Source organism: Oncorhynchus nerka, unplaced genomic scaffold, assembly GCF_034236695.1.
Source record: "Oncorhynchus nerka isolate Pitt River unplaced genomic scaffold, Oner_Uvic_2.0 unplaced_scaffold_1167, whole genome shotgun sequence".
Classification (NCBI taxonomy): Eukaryota; Metazoa; Chordata; class Actinopteri; order Salmoniformes; family Salmonidae; genus Oncorhynchus; species Oncorhynchus nerka.
Genome location: NW_027040162.1, coordinates 109,456 through 130,271, shown reverse-complemented (window position 1 = coordinate 130,271; position 20,816 = coordinate 109,456). Strand labels below are relative to the sequence as shown.

The 20,816-nt window shown below is 47.5% G+C and overlaps 1 protein-coding gene across 1 annotated transcript; it reads left to right on the top strand.

The window, feature by feature from the left end:
* Positions 1 to 19: 19 nt before the first annotated feature.
* On the top strand, positions 20 to 20,488 carry LOC115123459 (cis-aconitate decarboxylase-like). Its single transcript, XM_065016039.1, has 6 exons — positions 20 to 171; positions 5,961 to 6,018; positions 7,203 to 7,390; positions 8,787 to 8,879; positions 18,512 to 18,717; positions 19,469 to 20,488. The coding sequence occupies exons 1-6, from the start codon at positions 154 to 156 to the stop codon at positions 20,391 to 20,393; spliced, it is 1,488 nt and encodes a 495-aa protein (XP_064872111.1). The 5' UTR covers positions 20 to 153; the 3' UTR covers positions 20,394 to 20,488.
* Positions 20,489 to 20,816: the final 328 nt, after the last annotated feature.

Genomic DNA, 20,816 nt, shown 5'->3' with positions numbered 1-20,816 from the left:
AGTATATAAGACAGGCAGAGCTCACCTGAGAGACAACCTGCATCCTCCCTACCTACGCTACATCATCCACCCATCCATCGATCCCACGCCGACAAAGAAGAGAGAGGAGAAACAGAGAGAAGAGATCAGCAACAGACAGACAGACAGACAGACATGCTCTCCAAAGTACAGGTAAGACTCAGTCATGTAGTCAATATGGTCACCAGGCATAACCTACAGTATATGAGACTATTAAATTATTTAGTTTGAAATGTATAGGTCTCTTTCTCTTCAACTGCCTCATTGTGTTAGAGACCTAGAAACCTGTCACTACATTAGTAGAGGTTAGAGGTTAGAGACCTAGAAAGCTGTCAGTACATTAGTAGAGGTTAGAGGTTAGAGACCTAGAAACCTGTCAGTACATTAGTAGAGGTTAGAGGTTAGATAACTAGAAACCTGTCTGTACATTAGTAGAGGTTAGAGGTTAGATAACTAGAAACCTGTCACTACATTAGTAGAGGTTAGAGGTTAGAGCCCTGGAAACCTGTCAGTACATTAGTAGAGGTTAGAGGTTAGAGACCTAGAAACCTGTCACTACATTAGTAGAGGTTAGAGGTTAGAGCCCTAGAAACCTGTCAATACATTAGTAGAGGTTAGAGACCTAGAAACCTGTCACTACATTAGTAGAGGTTAGAGGTTAGAGCCCTGGAAACCTGTCAGTACATTAGTAGAGGTTAGAGGTTAGATAACTAGAAACCTGTCAGTACATTAGTAGAGGTTAGAGGTTAGAGACCTAGAAACCTGTCAGTACATTAGTAGAGGTTAGAGGTTAGAGACCTAGAAACCTGTCAGTACATTAGTAGAGGTTAGAGGTTAGATAACTAGAAACCTGTCAGTACATTAGTAGAGGTTAGAGGTTAGATAACTAGAAACCTGTCAGTACATTAGTAGAGGTTAGAGGTTAGATAACTAGAAACCTGTCACTACATTAGTAGAGGTTAGAGGTTAGAGCCCTGGAAACCTGTCAGTACATTAGTAGAGGTTAGAGGTTAGAGACCTAGAAACCTGTCACTACATTAGTAGAGGTTAGAGGTTAGAGACCTAGAAACCTGTCAATACATTAGTAGAGGTTAGAGACCTAGAAACCTGTCACTACATTAGTAGAGGTTAGAGGTTAGAGCCCTGGAAACCTGTCAGTACATTAGTAGAGGTTAGAGGTTAGATAACTAGAAACCTGTCAGTACATTAGTAGAGATTAGAGGTTAGAGTCCTAGAAACCTGTCACTACATTAGTAGAGGTTAGGGGTTAGAGACCTAGAAACCTGTCAGTACATTAGTAGAGGTTAGAGACCTAGAAACCTGTCACTACATTAGTAGAGGTTAGAGGTTAGAGCCCTGGAAACCTGTCAGTACATTAGTAGAGGTTAGAGGTTAGAGACCTAGAAACCTGTCACTACATTAGTAGAGGTTAGAGGTTAGAGACCTGGAAACCTGTCAGTACATTAGTAGAGGTTAGAGGTTAGAGACCTAGAAACCTGTCAGTACATTAGTAGAGGTTAGAGGTTAGAGACCTAGAAACCTGTCAATACATTAGTAGAGGTTAGAGACCTAGAAACCTGTCACTACATTAGTAGAGGTTAGAGGTTAGAGACCTAGAAACCTGTCACTACATTAGTAGAGGTTAGAGGTTAGAGACCTAGAAACCTGTCAATACATTAGTAGAGGTTAGAGACCTAGAAACCTGTCAGTACATTAGTAGAGGTTAGAGGTTAGAGACCTAGAAACCTGTCACTACATTAGTAGAGGTTAGAGATTAGAGACCTAGAAACCTGTCAGTACATTAGTAGAGGTTAGAGGTTAGAGGTTAGAGACCTAGAAACCTGCCACTACATTAGTAGAGGTTAGAGGTTAGAGACCTAGAAACCTGTCAGTACATTAGTAGAGGTTAGAGGTTAGAGACCTAGAAACCTGTCACTACATTAGTAGAGGTTAGAGGTTAGAGGCCTAGAAACCTGTCAATACATTAGTAGAGGTTAGAGGTTAGAGACCTAGAAACCTGTCAATACATTAGTAGAGGTTAGAGACCTAGAAACCTGTCAGTACATTAGTAGAGGTTAGAGGTTAGAGACCTAGAAACCTGTCACTACATTAGTAGAGGTTAGAGGTTAGAGACCTAGAAACCTGTCACTACATTAGTAGAGGTTAGAGGTTAGAGACCTAGAAACCTGTCAATACATTAGTAGAGGTTAGAGGTTAGAGACCTAGAAACCTGTCAGTACATTAGTAGAGGTTAGAGGTTAGAGACCTAGAAACCTGTCAATACATTAGTAGAGGTTAGAGACCTAGAAACCTGTCAGTACATTAGTAGAGGTTAGAGGTTAGAGGTTAGAGGTTAGAGACCTAGAAACCTGTCACTACATTAGTAGAGGTTAGAGGTTAGAGACCTAGAAAACTGTCACTACATTAGTAGAGGTTAGAGGTTAGAGACCTAGAAACCTGTCAGTACATTAGTAGAGGTTAGAGGTTAGAGACCTAGAAACCTGTCAGTACATTAGTAGAGGTTAGAGACCTAGAAACCTGTCAGTACATTAGTAGAGGTTAGAGGTTAGAGACCCAGAAACCTGTCAATACATTAGTAGAGGTTAGAGGTTAGAGACCTAGAAACCTGTCAGTACATTAGTAGAGGTTAGAGGTTAGAGACCTAGAAACCTGTCAGTACATTAGTAGAGGTTAGAGGTTAGAGACCTAGAAACCTGTCAGTACATTAGTAGAGGTTAGAGGTTAGAGACCTAGAAACCTGTCAATACATTAGTAGAGGTTAGAGGTTAGAGACCTAGAAACCTGTCAGTACATTAGTAGAGGTTAGAGGTTAGAGACCTAGAAACCTGTCAGTACATTAGTAGAGGTTAGAGGTTAGAGACCTAGAAACCTGTCAGTACATTAGTAGAGGTTAGAGGTTAGAGACCTAGAAATCTGTCAGTACATTAGTAGAGGTTAGAGGTTAGAGACCTAGAAACCTGTCAGTACATTAGTAGAGGTTAGAGGTTAGAGACCTAGAAACCTGTCTGTGGCATGTTGAGCTTTAACCATGTTGTGCTGCTACCATTTTATGCTGCTACTATGTTGTACTGCTACCATGTCTGGCTGTTGTGCTGCTACCTTGTTGTGCTGTTGTGCTGGTACAATGTTGTGCTGATACCATGTTGTAATTCTACCATGTTGCGCTGCTACCATGTTGTGATGCTACCATGTTGTGATGCTACCATGTTGTGCTGCTACCATGTTGTTCTGCTACCATGTTGTGTTGCTTCCATGTTGTGTTGCTACCATGTTGTGTTGCTACCATGTTATACTGTTACCATGTTGTGTTGCTACCATGTTGTTCTGCTACCATGTTATGTTGTGTTGCTTCCATGTTGTGCTGCTACCATGTTGTTCTGCTACCATGTTATGTTGTGTTGCTTCCATGTTGTGTTGCTACCATGTTGTTCTGCTACCATGTTATGTTGTGTTGCTTCCATATTGTGCTGCTACCATGCTGCGCTGCTACCATGTTGTGCCTCTACCATGTTGAGCTGTTGTGTTGCTACCATGTTGTGCTGTTGTGCTGCTACAATGTTGTGCTTCTGCCATGTTGTTCTGCTACCATGTTGTGCTGCTACCATGTTGTGCTGCTACCATGTTGTGCTGCTACCATGTTGTGCTTCTGCCATGTTGTGCTGCTACCATGTTGTGCTTCTGCCATGTTGTGCTGCTACCATGTTGTGCTTCTGCCATGTTGTGCTGCTACCATGTTGTACTGCTGCCATGTTGTGTTCCTACCATGCTGCTCTGCTACCATGTTGTGCTGTTGTTCTGCTACCATGCTGTGTTGCTTCTATGCTGTGTTGCTTCCATGTTGTTCTGCTACCATGTTGTGCTGCTACCATGTGGTGATGCTACTATGTTATGATGCTACCATGTTGTGTTGCTTCCATGTTGCATTTCTACCATGTTGCTCTGCTACCATGTTGTTCTGCTACCATGTTGTTCTGCTACCATGTTGTTCTGCTGCTATGTTGTGTTGCTACCATGTTGTGTTGCTACCATGTTGTGGTCCTACCATGTTGTTCTGCTGCCATGTTGAGCTGCTACCATGTTGTGTTGCTACCATGTTGTGGTCCTACCATGTTGTTCTGCTGCCATGTTGAGCTGCTACCATGTTGTGTTGCTACCATGTTGTGTTGCTACCATGTTGTGTTGCTACCATGTTGCACTGCTACCATGTTGTACTGCTGCCATGTTGTGCTGCTACCATGTTGCGCTGCTGCCATGTTGTGTTGCTACCATGTTGTGTTGCTACCATGTTGCACTGCTACCATGTTGTGTTGCTACCATGTTGTGTTGCTACCATGTTGCACTGCTACCATGTTGAGGTTAGAGTGATGGTGATATGTTGCTCTGGCTCAGTATCTGGCAGAGTATTGTTAACCTCTGGCTCATGTTTCTGGCAGAGTATTGTAACCCTCTGGCTCAGTATCTGGCAGAGTATTGTAACCCTCTGGCTCAGTATCTGGCAGAGTATTGTAACCCTCTGGCTCAGTATCTGGCAGAGTATTGTTACCCTCTGGCTCAGTATCTGGCAGAGTATTGTTACCCTCTGGCTCAGTATCTGGCAGAGTATTGTTAACCTCTGTCTCATGTTTCTGGCAGAGTATTGTAACCCTCTGGCTCAGTATCTGGCAGAGTATTGTAACCCTCTGGCTCAGTATCTGGCAGAGTATTGTTACCCTCTGGCTCAGTATCTGGCAGAGTATTGTAACCCTCTGGCTCAGTATCTGGCAGAGTATTGTTAACCTCTGGCTCAGTATCTGGCAGAGTATTGTTAACCTCTGGCTCAGTATCTGGCAGAGTATTGTTACCATCTGGCTCAGTATCTGGCAGAGTATTGTTAACCTCTGGCTCAGTATCTGGCAGAGTATTGTTAATCTCTGGCTCAGTATCTGGCAGAGTATTGTTACCATCTGGCTCAGTATCTGGCAGAGTATTGTTAACCTCTGGCTCAGTATCTGGCAGAGTATTGTTACCATCTGGCTCAGTATCTGGCAGAGTATTGTAACCCTCTGGCTCAGTATCTGGCAGAGTATTGTAACCCTCTGGCTCAGTATCTGGCAGAGTATTGTTACCCTCTGGCTCAGTATCTGGCAGAGTATTGTTACCATCTGGCTCAGTATCTGGCAGAGTATTGTTACCCTCTGGCTCAGTATCTGGCAGAGTATTGTAACCCTCTGGCTCAGTATCTGGCAGAGTATTGTAACCCTCTGGCTCAGTATCTGGCAGAGTATTGTTACCCTCTGGCTCAGTATCTGGCAGAGTATTGTAACCCTCTGGCTCAGTATCTGGCAGAGTATTGTTAACCTCTGGCTCAGTATCTGGCATAGTATTGTTACCCTCTGGCTCAGTATCTGGCAGAGTATTGTAACCCTCTGGCTCAGTATCTGGCAGAGTATTGTTACCCTCTGGCTCAGTATCTGGCAGAGTATTGTTACCCTCTGGCTCAGTATCTGGCAGAGTATTGTAACCCTCTGGCTCAGTATCTGGCAGAGTATTGTAACCATCTGGCTCAGTATCTGGCAGAGTATTGTTAACCTCTGGCTCAGTATCTGGCAGAGTATTGTTAACCTCTGGCTCAGTATCTGGCAGAGTATTGTTACCCTCTGGCTCAGTATCTGGCAGAGTATTGTTAACCTCTGGCTCAGTATCTGGCTGAGTATTGTTAACCTCTGGCTCAGTATCTGGCAGAGTATTGTTAACCTCTGGCTCAGTATCTGGCAGAGTATTGTTAACCTCTGGCTCAGTATCTGGCAGAGTATTGTGCCTTAGTAACCAAGGAAGAGAGTCTACATCAATGATTCACACTGTGAACCTGTCCTTCAGTAACTCATATGCAACAGAAAGCTGTGGTTTGATATTATGCTGTTTTCTGTTTCTGTGTTTCTCAGAGATCCTTCAGACCTGCGTCTGTTACGCTGAGACGACTCCACCAGTCAGTCCTGGATGGTCAGTAACAGCTCAATCTCTCTGTCTCTCTCTCTCTCTCTCTCTCTCTCTCTCTCTCTCTCTCTCCTCTCTCAATTTAACACATTAAGCTTCTTCTGTCCTCAGTGTTTTTCTGACAGTATATATAGTATATATATATATAGAGGCTGTTGGTCGGATCTATACTAACATAGAACTAGGCTATATAGACCTTCCTAGATACAGGCTGTGTTGGTTTTATACCAACCTCTCCTCTTGTCTCAGTTCAGACATCAGTAAACTGAGCTTGGAACATACTGAGGAGGTTTAAAACATTCCTGACTTCTTTCCTCGTCTCTCTCCTTCTCCCCTCTCCTCTTCAACCCCTCTCCTATCCTCTCCACCTCTCCTCCTCCTCCTCTCGTCCTCCTCGTCCTCCCTCCTCCTCCTCCTCCTCCTCCCCCTCCTCCTCCTCCTCCTCTCGTCCTCCTCCTCCTCCCTCCTCCTCTCCACCTCCTCTGGTCCTCCTCCTCCTCCCTCTTCCTCTCCTCCTCCTCCTCTTCTCTCCTCCTCTCCTCCTCCTCCTCCTCTCCTCCTCTTCTCTCCTCCTCTCCTCCTCCTCTCCTCCTCCTCCTCCTCCCCCCCTCTCCTTCTCCTCCTCCATATCCTCCTCCCCTCTCCTGCTCCTCTCCTCCTCCTCCTCTCCTCCTCCTCCTCTCCTCCTCCTCCTCTCCTCCTCCTCCTTCTCCTCTCCTCCTCCTCCCCTCTCCTCCTCCCCTCTCCTGCTCCTCCTCCTCTCCTCCTCCTCTCCTCCTCCTCCTCCTTCTCCTCTCCTCCTCCTCCCCTCTCCTCCTCCCCTCTTCTGCTCCTCTCCTCTCCTCCTCCTCTCCTCCTCCTCCTCCCCTCCTCCTCCTTCTCCTCTCCTCCTCCTCTCCCTCCTCCTGCTCCTCTCCTCCTCCTCCTCCTCCTCCTCCTCCTCCACCTGTCCTCCTCCTCCTCCTCTCCTCCTCCTCTCCTCCTCCTCCTCCACCTGTCCTCCTCCTCTCCTCCTCCTCCCCTCTCCTCCTCCTCTCCTCCTGCTCCTCTCCTCTCCTCCTCCTCCTCTCCTCCTCCTCCTCCCCTCTCCTCCTCCTCTCCTCCTCCTCTCCTCCTCTCCTCTCCTCTCCTCTCCTGCTCCTCTCCTCCTCCTCCTCCTCTCCTCCTCTCCTCCTCCTCTCCTCCTCCAGTGGTAGATCATCCAGCCTCAGAGGACAGTGTGACAGACAGTTTTGGCAGGTTCATCCAGGGTGTCCAGCCCCACCAGCTGACCCCCACTGTGCTCCACCGCAGTAAGAGAATGGTCCTAGACTCCATCGGAGTGGGACTACTGGGCAGCACCACACATGTCTTCCAGCTGGCCCTGCAACACTGTCAGGTGAGAGAACAGAAGACAACTTTATAGTCCATTGGTTAGAATGTTTAATGTTACTGTCTATCCTCTGTCTGTCTGTCTGCCTGTCTGATTGTCTGTCTGTCTCTCTAACACCCCCTACTGTCTATCGTCTGTCTGTCTGTCTGTCTGTCTGTCTGTCTGTCTGTCTGTCTGTCTGTCTGTCTGTCTGTCTGTCTGTCTCTCTAACACCCCCTACTGTCGATCCTCTGTCTATCTGTCTGTCTGTCTGTCTGTCTGTCTGTCTGTCTGTCTGTCTGTCTGTCTGTCTGTCTGTCTGATTGTCTGTCTGTCTCTCTAATGCCCCCCTACTGTCTATCGTCTGTCTGTCTGTCTGTCTGTCTGTCTGTCTGTCTGTCTGATTGTCTGTCTGTCTCTCTTATGCCCCCCTACTGTCTATCCTCTGTCTGTCTGTCTGTCTGTCTGTATGTCTGTCTGTCTGTCTGTCTGTCTGATTGTATGTCTGTCTGTCTCTCTGTCTGTCTGTCTGTCTGTCTGTCTGTCTGTCTGTCTGTCTGTCTGTCTGTCTGTCTCTCTAACACCCCCTACTGTCTATCGTCTGTCTGTCTGTCTGTCTGTCTGTCTGTCTGTCTGTCTGTCTGTCTGTCTGTCTGTCTGTCTGTCTCTCTAATGCCCCCCTACTGTCTATCCTCTGTCTGTCTGTCTGTCTGTCTGTCTGTCTGTCTGTCTGTCTGATTGTATGTCTGTCTGATTGTATGTCTGTCTGTCTCTCTGTCTGTCTGTCTGTCTGTCTGTCTGTCTGTCTGTCTGTCTGTCTGTCTGTCTGTCTGTCTGTCTGTCTGTCTGTCTGTCTGTCTGTCTGTCTGTCTAACACCCCCTACTGTCTATCGTCTGTCTGTCTGTCTGTCTGTCTGTCTGTCTGTCTGTCTGTCTGTCTGTCTGTCTGTCTGTCTCTCTAACACCCCCTACTGTCTGTCTGTCTGTCTGTCTGTCTGTCTGTCTGTCTGTCTGTCTGTCTGTCTGTCTCTCTAACACCCCCTACTGTCTATCCTCTGTCTGTCTGTCTGTCTGTCTGATTGTCTGTCTGTCTGCCGAACTCCCCCCTACTGTCTATCCTCTGTCTGTCTGTCTGTCTGTCTGATTGTCTGGTTGTCTGCCGAACTCCCCCCTACTGTCTATCCTCTATCTATCTGTCTGTCTGTCTGTCTGTCTGTCTGTCTGTCTGTCTGTCTGTCTGTCTGTCTGTCTGTCTGTCTGTCTGTCTGTCTGTCTGTCTGTCTGTCCGATTGTCTGTCTGTCTCTCTAATACCCCCTACTGTCTATCCTCTGTCTGTCTGTCTGTCTGTCTGTCTGTCTGTCTGTCTGTCTGTCTGTCTGATTGTCTGTCTGTCTCTCTAACTCCCCCCTACTGTCTCTGCAGCACATGTACGGTCCTGATGACATCAGCAGTGTGTACGGACGCAGAGGAACCAGACTCTCCCCAACCCTGGCTGCCTTCGTCAACGGAGTGGCTGTGAGTAGATATATTTACACTAGATCTGAACAGACACACAGTGAGTAGATATATTTACACTAGATCTGAACAGACACATGTTGAGTAGATATATTTACACTAGATCTGAACAGACACATGTTGAGTAGATATATTTACACTAGATCGGAACAGACACACAGTGAGTAGATATATTTACACTAGATCTGAACAGACACATGTTGAGTAGATATATTTACACTAGATCTGAACAGACACACAGTGAGTAGATATATTTACACTAGATCTGAACAGACACATGTTGAGTAGATATATTTACACTAGATCTGAACAGACACACGTTGAGTAGATATATTTACACTAGATCTGAACAGACACATGTTGAGTATATATATTTACACTAGATCTGAACAGACACACAGTGAGTAGATATATTTACACTAGATCTGAACAGACACATGTTGAGTAGATATATTTACACTAGATCTGAACAGACACACAGTGAGTAGATATATTTACACTAGATCTGAACAGACACACGTTGAGTAGATATACTAGCATGCCCCGCCCACCGGAGGATCTGTCATTTTCAGCCATCTATTTCCTGTGTTTGAGGGGTGCAAAATCCACTTGTCACTTAAAACCTCTTAAATGTGAAGTCCCCAAATTTGTGGACTGTATTTGAATGTTGTTATTAAATTCAATCTGGTATGAGAACGGTAGCTCCTCTCTGCAGAAGCAGGGTGTCTGCGGAAAGCTGAGTATCTTGGCTATTGATCAATGCCATCAAATATCTGGTATGACTTACTACCATATATGGGCATACGAATTTATAAGAACAGAATGAGCCGATGACCCTATTTCAAGATGGCTGCTACCTACATTCCGGTTAGCGTTGTGAAGCATAAAGGAAATAAACACATAAGACGTAATACACCGAAAGCCGGGACTCCACAGATCATGAGGAGGTCTTATTTGTCTGCCTGTGACTTTCCCTTATTGATCACCAGCCCAGAGATTCAAAAAGTTTTCACCAAACAGCAAACATCTTCCAAGGTAAGATTCCATTTGTTCTGTGTTTGAGCTGTAGCTACATGGGGGCAACACATCTAGCCTATTGCCAGCATCATGTCTGGAGGAAACCTGGCACCATCTTTACGGTGAAGCATGGTGGTGGCAGCATCATGTCTGAAGGAAACCTGGCACCATCTTTACGGTGAAGCATGGTGGTGGCAGCATCATGTCTGGAGGAAACCTGGCACCATCTTTACGGTGAAGCATGGTGGTGGCAGCATCATGTCTGGAGGAAACCTGGCACCATCTTTACGGTGAAGCATGGTGGTGGCAGCATCATGCTGTGGGGATGTTTTTCATCGGCAGAGACAGGGAGACTAGTCAGGATCGAGGCAAAGATAAAGGGAGCGAAGTACAGAGATCCGTGATGAAAACCTCCTCCAGAGTGCTCAGAACCTCAGACTGGGGCAATGGTTCATCTTCCAACAGGACAATGACCCTAATCACACAGTCAAGACAACGCAGGAGTGGCTTTGGGACAAGTCCTTGAGTGGACCAGCAAGAGCCCGGACTTGAACCCAATGAAACATCTCTGGAGAGACCTGAAAATAGCTGTGCAGCGACACTCCCCATCCAACCTGACAGAGCTTGAGAGAATATGCAGAGAGGAATGGGAGAAACTCCCCAAATACAGGTGTAGTGTCATACCCAAGAAGACTCAAGGCTGTAATCGCTTCCAGAGGTGCTTCAACAAAGTACTAAGTAAAAGGTCTGAATACTTATGTAAATGTGATATTTCAGGATTTTAAAAATAAAATCTGTCTAACACCTGTTTTTGCTTTGTCATTATGGGGTATTGTGATGTCATTTTATTTTTATTTTTTTATTTCACCTTTATTTAACCAGGTAGGCTAGTTGAGAACAAGTTCTCATTTGCAACTGCGACCTGGCCAAGATAAAGCATAGCAGTGTGAACAGACAACACAGAGTTACACATGGAGTAAGCAATTAACAAGTCAATAACACAGTAGGAAAAAAAATGGGCAGTCTATATACAATGTGTGCAAAAGGCATGAGGAGGTAGGCGAATAATACAATTTTGCAGATTAACACTGGGGTGATAAATGATCAGATGGTCATGTACAGGTAGAGATATTGGTGTGCAAAAGAGCAGAAAAGTAAATAAATAAATAAAATAAAAAAACAGTATAAAAACAGTATGGGGATGAGGTAGGTGAAAAAGGGTGGGCTATTTACCAATAGACTATGTACAGCTGCAGCGATCGGTTAGCTGCTCGGATAGCTGATGTTTGAAGTTGGTGAGGGAGATAAAAGTCTCCAACTTCAGCGATTTTTGCAGTTCATTCCAGTCACAGGCAGCAGAGTACTGGAACGAAAGGCGGCCAAATGAGGTGTTGGCTTTAGGGATGATCAGTGAGATACACCTGCTGGAGCGTGTGCTACGGATGGGTGTTGCCATCGTGACCAGTGAACTGAGATAAGGCGGAGCTTTACCTAGCATGGACTTGTAGATGACCTGGAGCCAGTGGGTCTGGCGACGAATATGTAGCGAGGCCAGCCGACTAGAGCATACAAGTCGCAGTGGTGGGTGGTATAAGGTGCTTTGGTGACAAAACGGATGGCACTATGATAGACTGCATCCAGTTTGCTGAGTAGAGTGTTGGAAGCCATTTTGTAGATGACATCGCCGAAATCGAGGATCGGTAGGATAGTCAGTTTTACTAGGGTAAGCTTGGCGGCGTGAGTGAAGGAGGCTTTGTTGCGGAATAGAAAGCCGACTCTTGATTTGATTTTCGATTGGAGATGTTTGATGTGAGTCTGGAAGGAGAGTTTGCAGTCTAGCCAGACACCTAGGTACTTATAGATGTCCACATATTCAAGGTCGGAACCATCCAGGGTGGTGATGCTAGTCGGGCATGCGGGTGCAGGCAGCGATCGGTTGAAAAGCATGCATTTGGTTTTACTCGCGTTTAAGAGCAGTTGGAGGCCACGGAAGGAGTGCTGTATGGCATTGAAGCTCGTTTGGAGGTTAGATAGCACAGTGTCCAATGATGGGCCGAAAGTATATAGAATGGTGTCGTCTGCGTAGAGGTGGATCAGGGAATCGCCCGCAGCAAGAGCAACATCATTGATATATACAGAGAAAAGAGTCGGCCCGAGAATTGAACCCTGTGGCACCCCCATAGAGACTGCCAGAGGACCGGACAGCATGCCCTCCGATTTGACACACTGAACTCTGTCTGCAAAGTAATTGGTGAACCAGGCAAGGCAGTCATCCGAGAAACCGAGGCTATTGAGTCTGCCGATAAGAATATGGTGATTGACAGAGTCGAAAGCCTTGGCGAGGTCGATGAAGACGGCTGCACAGTACTGTCTTTTATCGATAGCGGTTATGATATCGTTTAGTACCTTGAGCGTGGCTGAGGTGCACCCGTGACCGGCTCGGAAACCAGATTGCACAGCGGAGAAGGTACGGTGGGATTCGAGATGGTCAGTGACCTGTTTGTTGACTTGGCTTTCGAAGACCTTAGATAGGCAGGGCAGGATGGATATAGGTCTATAGCAGTTTGGGTCCAGGGTGTCTCCCCCTTTGAAGAGGGGGATGACTGCGGCAGCTTTCCAATCCTTGGGGATCTCAGACGATATGAAAGAGAGGTTGAACAGGCTGGTAATAGGGGTTGCGACAATGGCGGCAGATAGTTTCAGAAATAGAGGGTCCAGATTGTCAAGCCCAGCTGATTTGTACGGGTCTAGGTTTTGCAGCTCTTTCAGAACATCTGCTATCTGGATTTGGGTAAAGGAGAACCTGGAGAGGCTTGGGCGAGGAGCTGCGGGGGCGGAGCTGTTGGCCGAGGTTGGAGTAGCCAGGCGGAAGGCATGGCCAGCCGTTGAGAAGTGCTTATTGAAGCTTTCGATAATCGTGGATTTATCGGTGGAGACCGTGTTACCTAGCCTCAGTGCAGTGGGCAGCTGGGAGGAGGTACTCTTGTTCTCCATGGACTTCACAGTGTCCCAGAACTTTTTGGAGTTGGAGCTACAGGATGCAAACTTCTGCCTGAAGAAGCTGGCCTTAGCTTTCCTGACTGACTGCGTGTATTGGTTCCTGACTTCCCTGAACAGTTGCATATCACGGGGCTATTCGATGCTATTGCAGTCCGCCACAGGATGTTTTTGTGCTGGTCGAGGGCAGTCAGGTCTGGAGTGAACCAAGGGCTGTATCTGTTCTTGGTTCTGCATTTTTTGAACGGAGCATGCTTATCTAAAATGGTGAGGAAGTTACTTTTAAAGAATGACCAGGCATCCTCAACTGACGGGATGAGGTCAATGTCCTTCCAGGATACCCGGGCCAGGTCGATTAGAAAGGCCTGCTCACAGAAGTGTTTTAGGGAGCGTTTGACAGTGATGAGGGGTGGTCGTTTGACTGCGGCTCCGTGGCGGATACAGGCAATGAGGCAGTGATCGCTGAGATCCTGGTTGAAGACAGCGGAGGTGTATTTGGAGGGCCAGTTGGTCAGGATGACGTCTATGAGGGTGCCCTTGTTTACAGAGTTAGGGTTGTACCTGGTGGGTTCCTTGATGATTTGAGTGAGATTGAGGGCATCTAGCTTACATTGTAGGACTGCCGGGGTGTTAAGCATATCCCAGTTTAGGTCACCTAACAGAACAAACTCTGAAGCTAGATGGGGGCGATCAATTCACAAATGGTGTCCAGGGCACAGCTGGGAGCTGAGGGTGGCCGGTAGCAGGCGGCAACAGTGAGAGACTTATTTCTGGAGAGGGTAATTTTCAAAATTAGTAGTTCGAACTGTTTGGGTATGGACCTGGAAAGTATGACGTTACTTTGCAGGCTATCTCTGCAGTAGACTGCAACTCCGCCCCCTTTGGTAGTTCTATCTTGACGGAAGATGTTATAGTTGGGTATGGAAATCTCTGAATTTTTGGTGGCCTTCCTGAGCCAGGATTCAGACACGGCAAGGACATCAGGGTTAGCCGAGTGTGCTAAAGCAGTGAGTAAAACAAACTTAGGGAGGAGGCTTCTGATGTTGACATGCATAAAACCAAGGCTTTTTCGATCACAGAAGTCAACAAATGAGGGTACCTGGGGACATGCAGGGCCTGGGTTTACCTCCACATCACCCGCGGAACAGAGAAGGAGTAGTATGAGGGTGCGGCTAAAGGCTATCAAAACTGGTCGCCTAGAGCGTTGGGGGCAGAGGATAAGAGGAGCAGGTTTCTGGGCATGGTAGAATATATTCAGGTCATAATGCACAGACAGGGGTATGGTGGGGTGCGGGTACAGCGGAGGTAAGCCCAGGCACTGGGTGATGATGAGACAGGTTGTATCTCTGGACATGCTGGTTGTAATGGGTGAGGTCACCGCATGTGTGGGAGGTGGGACAAAGGAGGTAACAGGGGTATGCAGAGTGGGTCTAGGGGTTCCATTGTGAACTAAAACAATTATAACTAACCTGAACAACAGTATACAAGGCATATTGACATCTGAGAGAGACATACAGCGAGGCATACAGTAATCACAGATGTTGAATTTGGAAAGCTAGCTAAAAACAGTAGGCGAGGCTAATCCGCTAGCACAACAAACAGCAGGTAAAATGGCGTTGACTAGGCAACGGGGCCGACAGGTAAGACAAACAAGCAGAAAGGAGTACCGTGATTAATGGACATTATGGGGTATTGTGATGTCATTATGTGTAGATTGTGTGTAGAGAGGCTGGGGCGGCAGGGTAGCCTAGTGGTTAGAGTGTTGGACTAGTAACTGGAAGTTTGCAAGTTCAAACCCCTGAGCTGACAAGGTACTGTCATTCTGTCCTAGAACAGGCAGTTAACCCACTGTTCCTAGGCTGTCATTGAAAATAAGAATTTGTTCTTAACTGACTTGCCTAAAAGGTAAAAAAAAAAAATACAAAAAATTGATGAGAGTGAAAAAACAATTTAATCCATTTTAGAATAAGGCTGCAACGTAACAAAATGTGGAAAAAGGTCAAGGGGCCTGAATACTTTCCGAATGCACTTACGCAAATGAGGTACATCTAATTTTCTTCATTTTAACACAAAATATAAATGATAATATCTGAAACAATGAGGATATAGGTCAGGTTGAACATTAACCATAAGGGTACAGAGCTCTAATGCCATGGCAGTACTTCAGCCAGACGGTGAGGATGGTGATAATGCACCCAGCAGCCAGCCATGAAAACCCTGGCCTCAACTCACCTCACCTCACCTCTCCAGGGTTTCCCTGCTCTGTCTGAGCGTTAGAGACAGACAGACACAGACGGCAGAGAGGTAAAAATATCAGAGAGCTGACAGGCAGATCGTCATCTTGTCATGCTAAGATCATTTAGCTCCACCCTTGGCAGAGCTCAGGACTAAAACAGAACTAGAACAGAGATTAGAGTCCTGATGTCCAAAACAAGCTGGATATGTCAATAGGGTGGAGTCCAGCAGAGTGGACTGGCTGAAGTACATGCTGAGTGAACATCCTTGTTGTTAAAACAATCTGCCCTCTGTGCCCAATAACATGCTTAACTTAGAACCTCTCTCTGTGGGATACATAAAGAGATATTCATGACTCTACAGTCACTACACAGTCACTCTGACAGACCTGCTACTGTTATTATATTCCTGGGTCACTACACAGTCACTCTGACAGACCTGCTACAGTTATTATATTCCTGGGTCACTACAGTCACTACACAGTCACTCTGACAGACCTGCTACAGTTATTATATTCCTGGGTCTCTACAGTCACTACACAGTCACTCTGACAGACCTGCTACTGTTATTATATTCCTGGGTCTCTACAGTCACTACACAGTCACTCTGACAGACCTGCTACAGTTATTATATTCCTGGGTCTCTACAGTCACTACACAGTCACTCTGACAGACCTGCTACAGTTATTATATTCCTGGGTCTCTACAGTCACTACACAGTCACTCTGACAGACCTGCTACAGTTATTATATTCCTGGGCCTCTACAGTCACTCTGACAGACCTGCTACCGTTATTATATTCCTGGGTCTCTACAGTCACGACACAGTCACTCTGACAGACCTGCTACTGTTATTATATTCCTGGGCCTCTACAGTCACTACACAGTCACTCTGACAGACCTGCTACTGTTATTATATTCCTGGGTCTCTACAGTCACTACACAGTCACTCTGACAGACCTGCTACTGTTATTATATTCCTGGGTCTCTACAGTCACTACACAGTCACTCTGACAGACCTGCTACCGTTACTATATTCCTGGGTCACTACACAGTCACTCTGACAGACCTGCTACTGTTATTATATTCCTGGGTCTCTACAGTCACTACACAGTCACTCTGACAGACCTGCAACAGTTATTATATTCCTGGGTCTCTACAGTCACTACACAGTCACTCTGACAGACCTGCTACAGTTATTATATTCCTGGGCCTCTACAGTCACTCTGACAGACCTGCTACCGTTATTATATTCCTGGGTCTCTACAGTCACGACACAGTCACTCTGACAGACCTGCTACTGTTATTATATTCCTGGGCCTCTACAGTCACTACACAGTCACTCTGCCAGTTATTACACCAGATAACTCTCTGACTGTTTACTGGCTGGTGTGGTTAACCAGCTGTCTTCCTTGGATTAGTGATGACACATTTACCATCAACCACTGAGTCTGTTAATAACAGGTGTCTTTTTTCTGGGTCTGTTGTCCAGGATCACTGTGTCTGTTCTCCAGGATCACTGGGTCTGTTCTCCAGGATCACTGGGTCTGTTGTCCAGGATCACTGTGTCTGTTGTCCAGGATCACTGTGTCTGTTCTCCAGGATCACTGGGTCTGTTGTCCAGGATCACTGTGTCTGTTGTCCAGGCTAACTGTGTCTGTTCTCCAGGCTAACTGTGTCTGTTCTCCAGGCTAACTGTGTCTGTTCTCCAGGCTAACTGTGTCTGTTCTCCAGGCTAACTGTGCTGTTGTGTGTCTGTTGTCCAGGCTAACTGTGTTGTTGTGTGTCTGTTCTCCAGGCTAACTGTGTCTGTTCTCCAGGCTAACTGTGTCTGTTGTCCAGGCTAACTGTGTTGTTGTGTGTCTGTTCTCCAGGCTAACTGTGTCTGTTCTCCAGGCTAACTGTGTTTGTTGTTCTCCAGGCTAACTGAGTCTGTTCTCCAGGCTAACTGTGTTTGTTGTTCTCCAGGCTAACTGAGTCTGTTCTCCAGGCTAACTGTGTTTGTTGTTCTCCAGGCTAACTGAGTCTGTTCTCCAGGCTAACTGCGTCTGTTGTCCAGGCTAACTGTGTTTGTTGTGTGTCTGTTCTCCAGGCTAACTGTGTTTGTTGTGTGTCTGTTGTCCAGGCTAACTGTGTTTGTTGTGTGTCTGTTGTCCAGGCTAACTGAGTCTGTTCTCCAGGCTAACTGTGTCTGTCCTCCAGGCTAACTGTGTTTGTTGTGTGTCTGTTCTCCAGGCTAACTGTGTCTGTTCTCCAGGCTAACTGATTTTGTTGTGTGTCTGTTCTCCAGGCTAACTGTGTTTGTTGTTCTCCAGGCTAACTGTGTCTGTTCTCCAGGCTAACTGTGTCTGTTCTCCAGGCTAACTGAGTTTGTTGTGTGTCTGTTCTCCAGGCTAACTGTGTCTGTTCTCCAGGCTAACTGTGTTTGTTGTGTGTCTGTTCTCCAGGCTAACTGTGTCTGTTCTCCAGGCTAACTGTGTTTGTTGTGTGTCTGTTCTCCAGGCTAACTGTGTTTGTTGTGTGTCTGTTCTCCAGGCTAACTGTGTCTGTTCTCCAGGCTAACTGTGTTTGTTGTTCAGGCTAACTGTGTTTGTTGTGTGTCTGTTCTCCAGGCTAACTGTGTCTGTTCTCCAGGCTAACTGTGTTTGTTGTGTGTCTGTTCTCCAGGCTAACTGTGTCTGTTCTCCAGGCTAACTGTGTCTGTTCTCCAGGCTAACTGTGTCTGTCCTCCAGGCTAACTGTGTTTGTTGTGTGTTTGTTCTCCAGGCTAACTGTGTTTGTTGTGTGTCTGTTCTCCAGGCTAACTGTGTCTGTTCTCCAGGCTAACTGTGTCTGTCCTCCAGGCTAACTGTGATTGTTGTGTGTCTGTTGTCCAGGCTAACTGTGTTTGTTGTGTGTCTGTTCTCCAGGCTAACTGAGTTTGTTATTCAGGCTAACTGTGTTTGTTGTGTGTCTGTTGTCCAGGCTAACTGTGTTTGTTGTGTGTCTGTTCTCCAGGCTAACTGAGTTTGTTATTCAGGCTAACTGTGTTTGTTGTTCTCCAGGCTAACTGAGTTTGTTATTCAGGCTAATTGTGTTTGTTCTCCAGGCTAACTGTGTTTGTTCTCCAGGCTAACTGAGTTTGATATTCAGGCTAACTGTGTTTATTCTCCAGGCTAACTGAGTTTGTTATTCAGGCTAACTGTGTTTGTTCTCCAGGCTAACTGAGTTTGTTATTCAGGCTAACTGTGTTTGTTCTCCAGGCTAACTGAGTTTGTTATTCAGGCTAACTGTGTTTGTTCTCCAGGCTAACTGAGTTTGTTATTCAGGCTAACTGTGTTTGTTCTCCAGGCTAACTGAGTTTGTTGTCCAGGCTAACTGTGTTAGTTGTGTGTCTGTTCTCCAGGCCCACTCAATGGACTTTGATGACACCTGGCATCCTGCCACTCACCCGTCAGGGGCAGTCCTTCCTGCCCTGCTGGCAGTCAGCGATATGCTGCCCAGTAACAGCAAGCCTAGTGGGCGGGACTTCCTGCTTGCGTTCAATGTGGGTATAGAGATCCAGGGACGACTGATGAGATTCTCCAACGAGGCTCACAACATCCCCAAGAGGTAAGGACTCTGACCCCTGTCCCCTAACCTAAACCTAACCCAGACACTAACCCACCACATCCCCAAGAGGTAAGGACCCTGACCCCTAAACCTAACCCTGACACTAACCCACAACATCAGAACCTTGGAGTGTACACTTTAGAGACCAGAGGAAGGTAACATCAGAACCTTGGAGTGTACACTTCAGAGACCAGAGGAGGGTAACATCAGAACCTTGGAGTGTTGTGCTTCCTTAACAACTGCCCCCCCCCCCCCTCTCCCTCCAGGTTCCACCCCCCTACTGTTGTTCTTCCTTAACATCTGATCTCTCTCTCCCTCCACCCCCTCTCCCTCCAGGTTCCACCCCCTACTGTTGTTCTTCCTTAACATCTGATCTCTCTCTCCCCCCACCCCCTCTCCCTCCAGGTTCCACCCCCTACTGTTGTTCTTCCTTAACATCTGATCTCTCTCCCTCCACCCCCTCTCCCTCCAGGTTCCACCCCCCTACTGTTGTTCTTCCTTAACATCTGACCTCTCTCTCCCTCCACCCCCTCTCCCTCCAGGTTCCACCCCCTACTGTTGTTCTTCCTTAACATCTGATCTCTCTCTCCCTCCACCCCCTCTCCCTCCATGTTCCACCCCCCTACTGTTGTTCTTCCTTAACATCTGATCTCTCTCTCCCTCCACCCCCTCTCCCTCCAGGTTCCACCCCCTACTGTTGTTCTTCCTTAACATCTGATCTCTCTCTCCCTCCACCCCCTTCTCCCTCCAGGTTCCACCCCCCTACTGTTGTGGGTACTCTGGGTAGTGCAGCAGCCTGCGCCCGCCTCCTTTCTCTGGGACACTCCCAGTGTAGCCACGCCCTGGCCATCGCTGCCAGCCTATCAGGAGCCCCCATGGCTAACGCCGCCACCCAGTCCAAACCCCTCCACATCGGCAACGCAGCGCGGCTGGGGCTTGAAGCGGCTCTACTGGCCTCTAGAGGTCTGGAGGCCTCACCCAGGGTCCTGGATGACACCGCCGGGGTCGCAGGGTTCAGCGCCTTCTACGAGGACTACGCCCCACAACCTTTGGCCTCCCCAGAGGAAGAGGGGTTGCAGTTCCTCCTAGAGAACCAGGATATAGGGTTTAAGAGGTTCCCGGCCCACCTGGGGATGCACTGGGTGGCCGACGCTGCTGCCGCCGTACACAAACTGCTGCTGGGGGAGCAGGGGTCAGGGGTCGTAGGTCAGGTCCAGGACATCCTGCTCAGGGTTCCCCGCTCCAAGTACATTGATCGTCCGTTCCCGGAGTCGGAGCATGAGGCCAGACACTCCTTCCAGTTCAACGCCTGCTCTGCCCTGCTGGACGGAGAGGTCACCGTGGACTCATTCTCCCAGGAAGCACTGCAGCGCCCCGACCTCTACTCCCTGCTGGGGCGTGTCCACGTTGAGCATCCCCATGACAACCCCGCTAACTTTGACCGCATGTACGGCGAGGTGCAGGTGACGCTGGTGGGCGGGGACGTCCTGAACGGACGCTGTGATACTTTTTATGGTCACTGGCGTAACCCTTTGACCAATGAGAGCCTGAGGAAGAAGTTCCGTAGCAACGCTGGGGCGGTCCTTCCCAGAGAGAAGGTGGAGGGTCTGATAGAGGCAGTAGAGGGACTAGACCGACTGGAGGACTGCTGTCCTCTGCTGGAGCAGCTACAGTGATGACACACAGAGCTACAGGGATCACACGCAGAGCTACAGGGGTCACACACAGAGCTACAGGGGTCACACACAGAGCTACAGGGGTCACACACAGAGCTACAGGGGTCACACACAGAGCTACAGGGATCACACGCAGAGCTACAGGGGTCACACACAGAGCTACAGGGATCACACACAGAGCTACAGGGGTCACACACAGAGCTACAGGGATCACACACAGAGCTACAGGGATCACACACAGAGCTACAGGGGTCACACACAGAGCTACAGGGATCATACACAGAGCTACAGGGATCACACACAGAGCTACAGGGATCACACACAGAGCTACAGGGATCACACACAGAGCTACAGGGGTCACACACAGAGCTACAGGGATCACACACAGAGCTACAGGGGTCACACACAGAGCTACAGGGGTCA

Bases quoted from the DNA above. Each gene is read 5' to 3' on its own strand.
- LOC115123459 (XM_065016039.1), top strand. The intron at 6,019-7,202 runs GTCAGTAACAGC...CTCCTCCTCCAG, and splicing joins CCACCAGTCAGTCCTGGATG to TGGTAGATCATCCAGCCTCA. The intron at 18,718-19,468 runs GTAAGGACTCTG...TTCTCCCTCCAG, and splicing joins GCTCACAACATCCCCAAGAG to GTTCCACCCCCCTACTGTTG.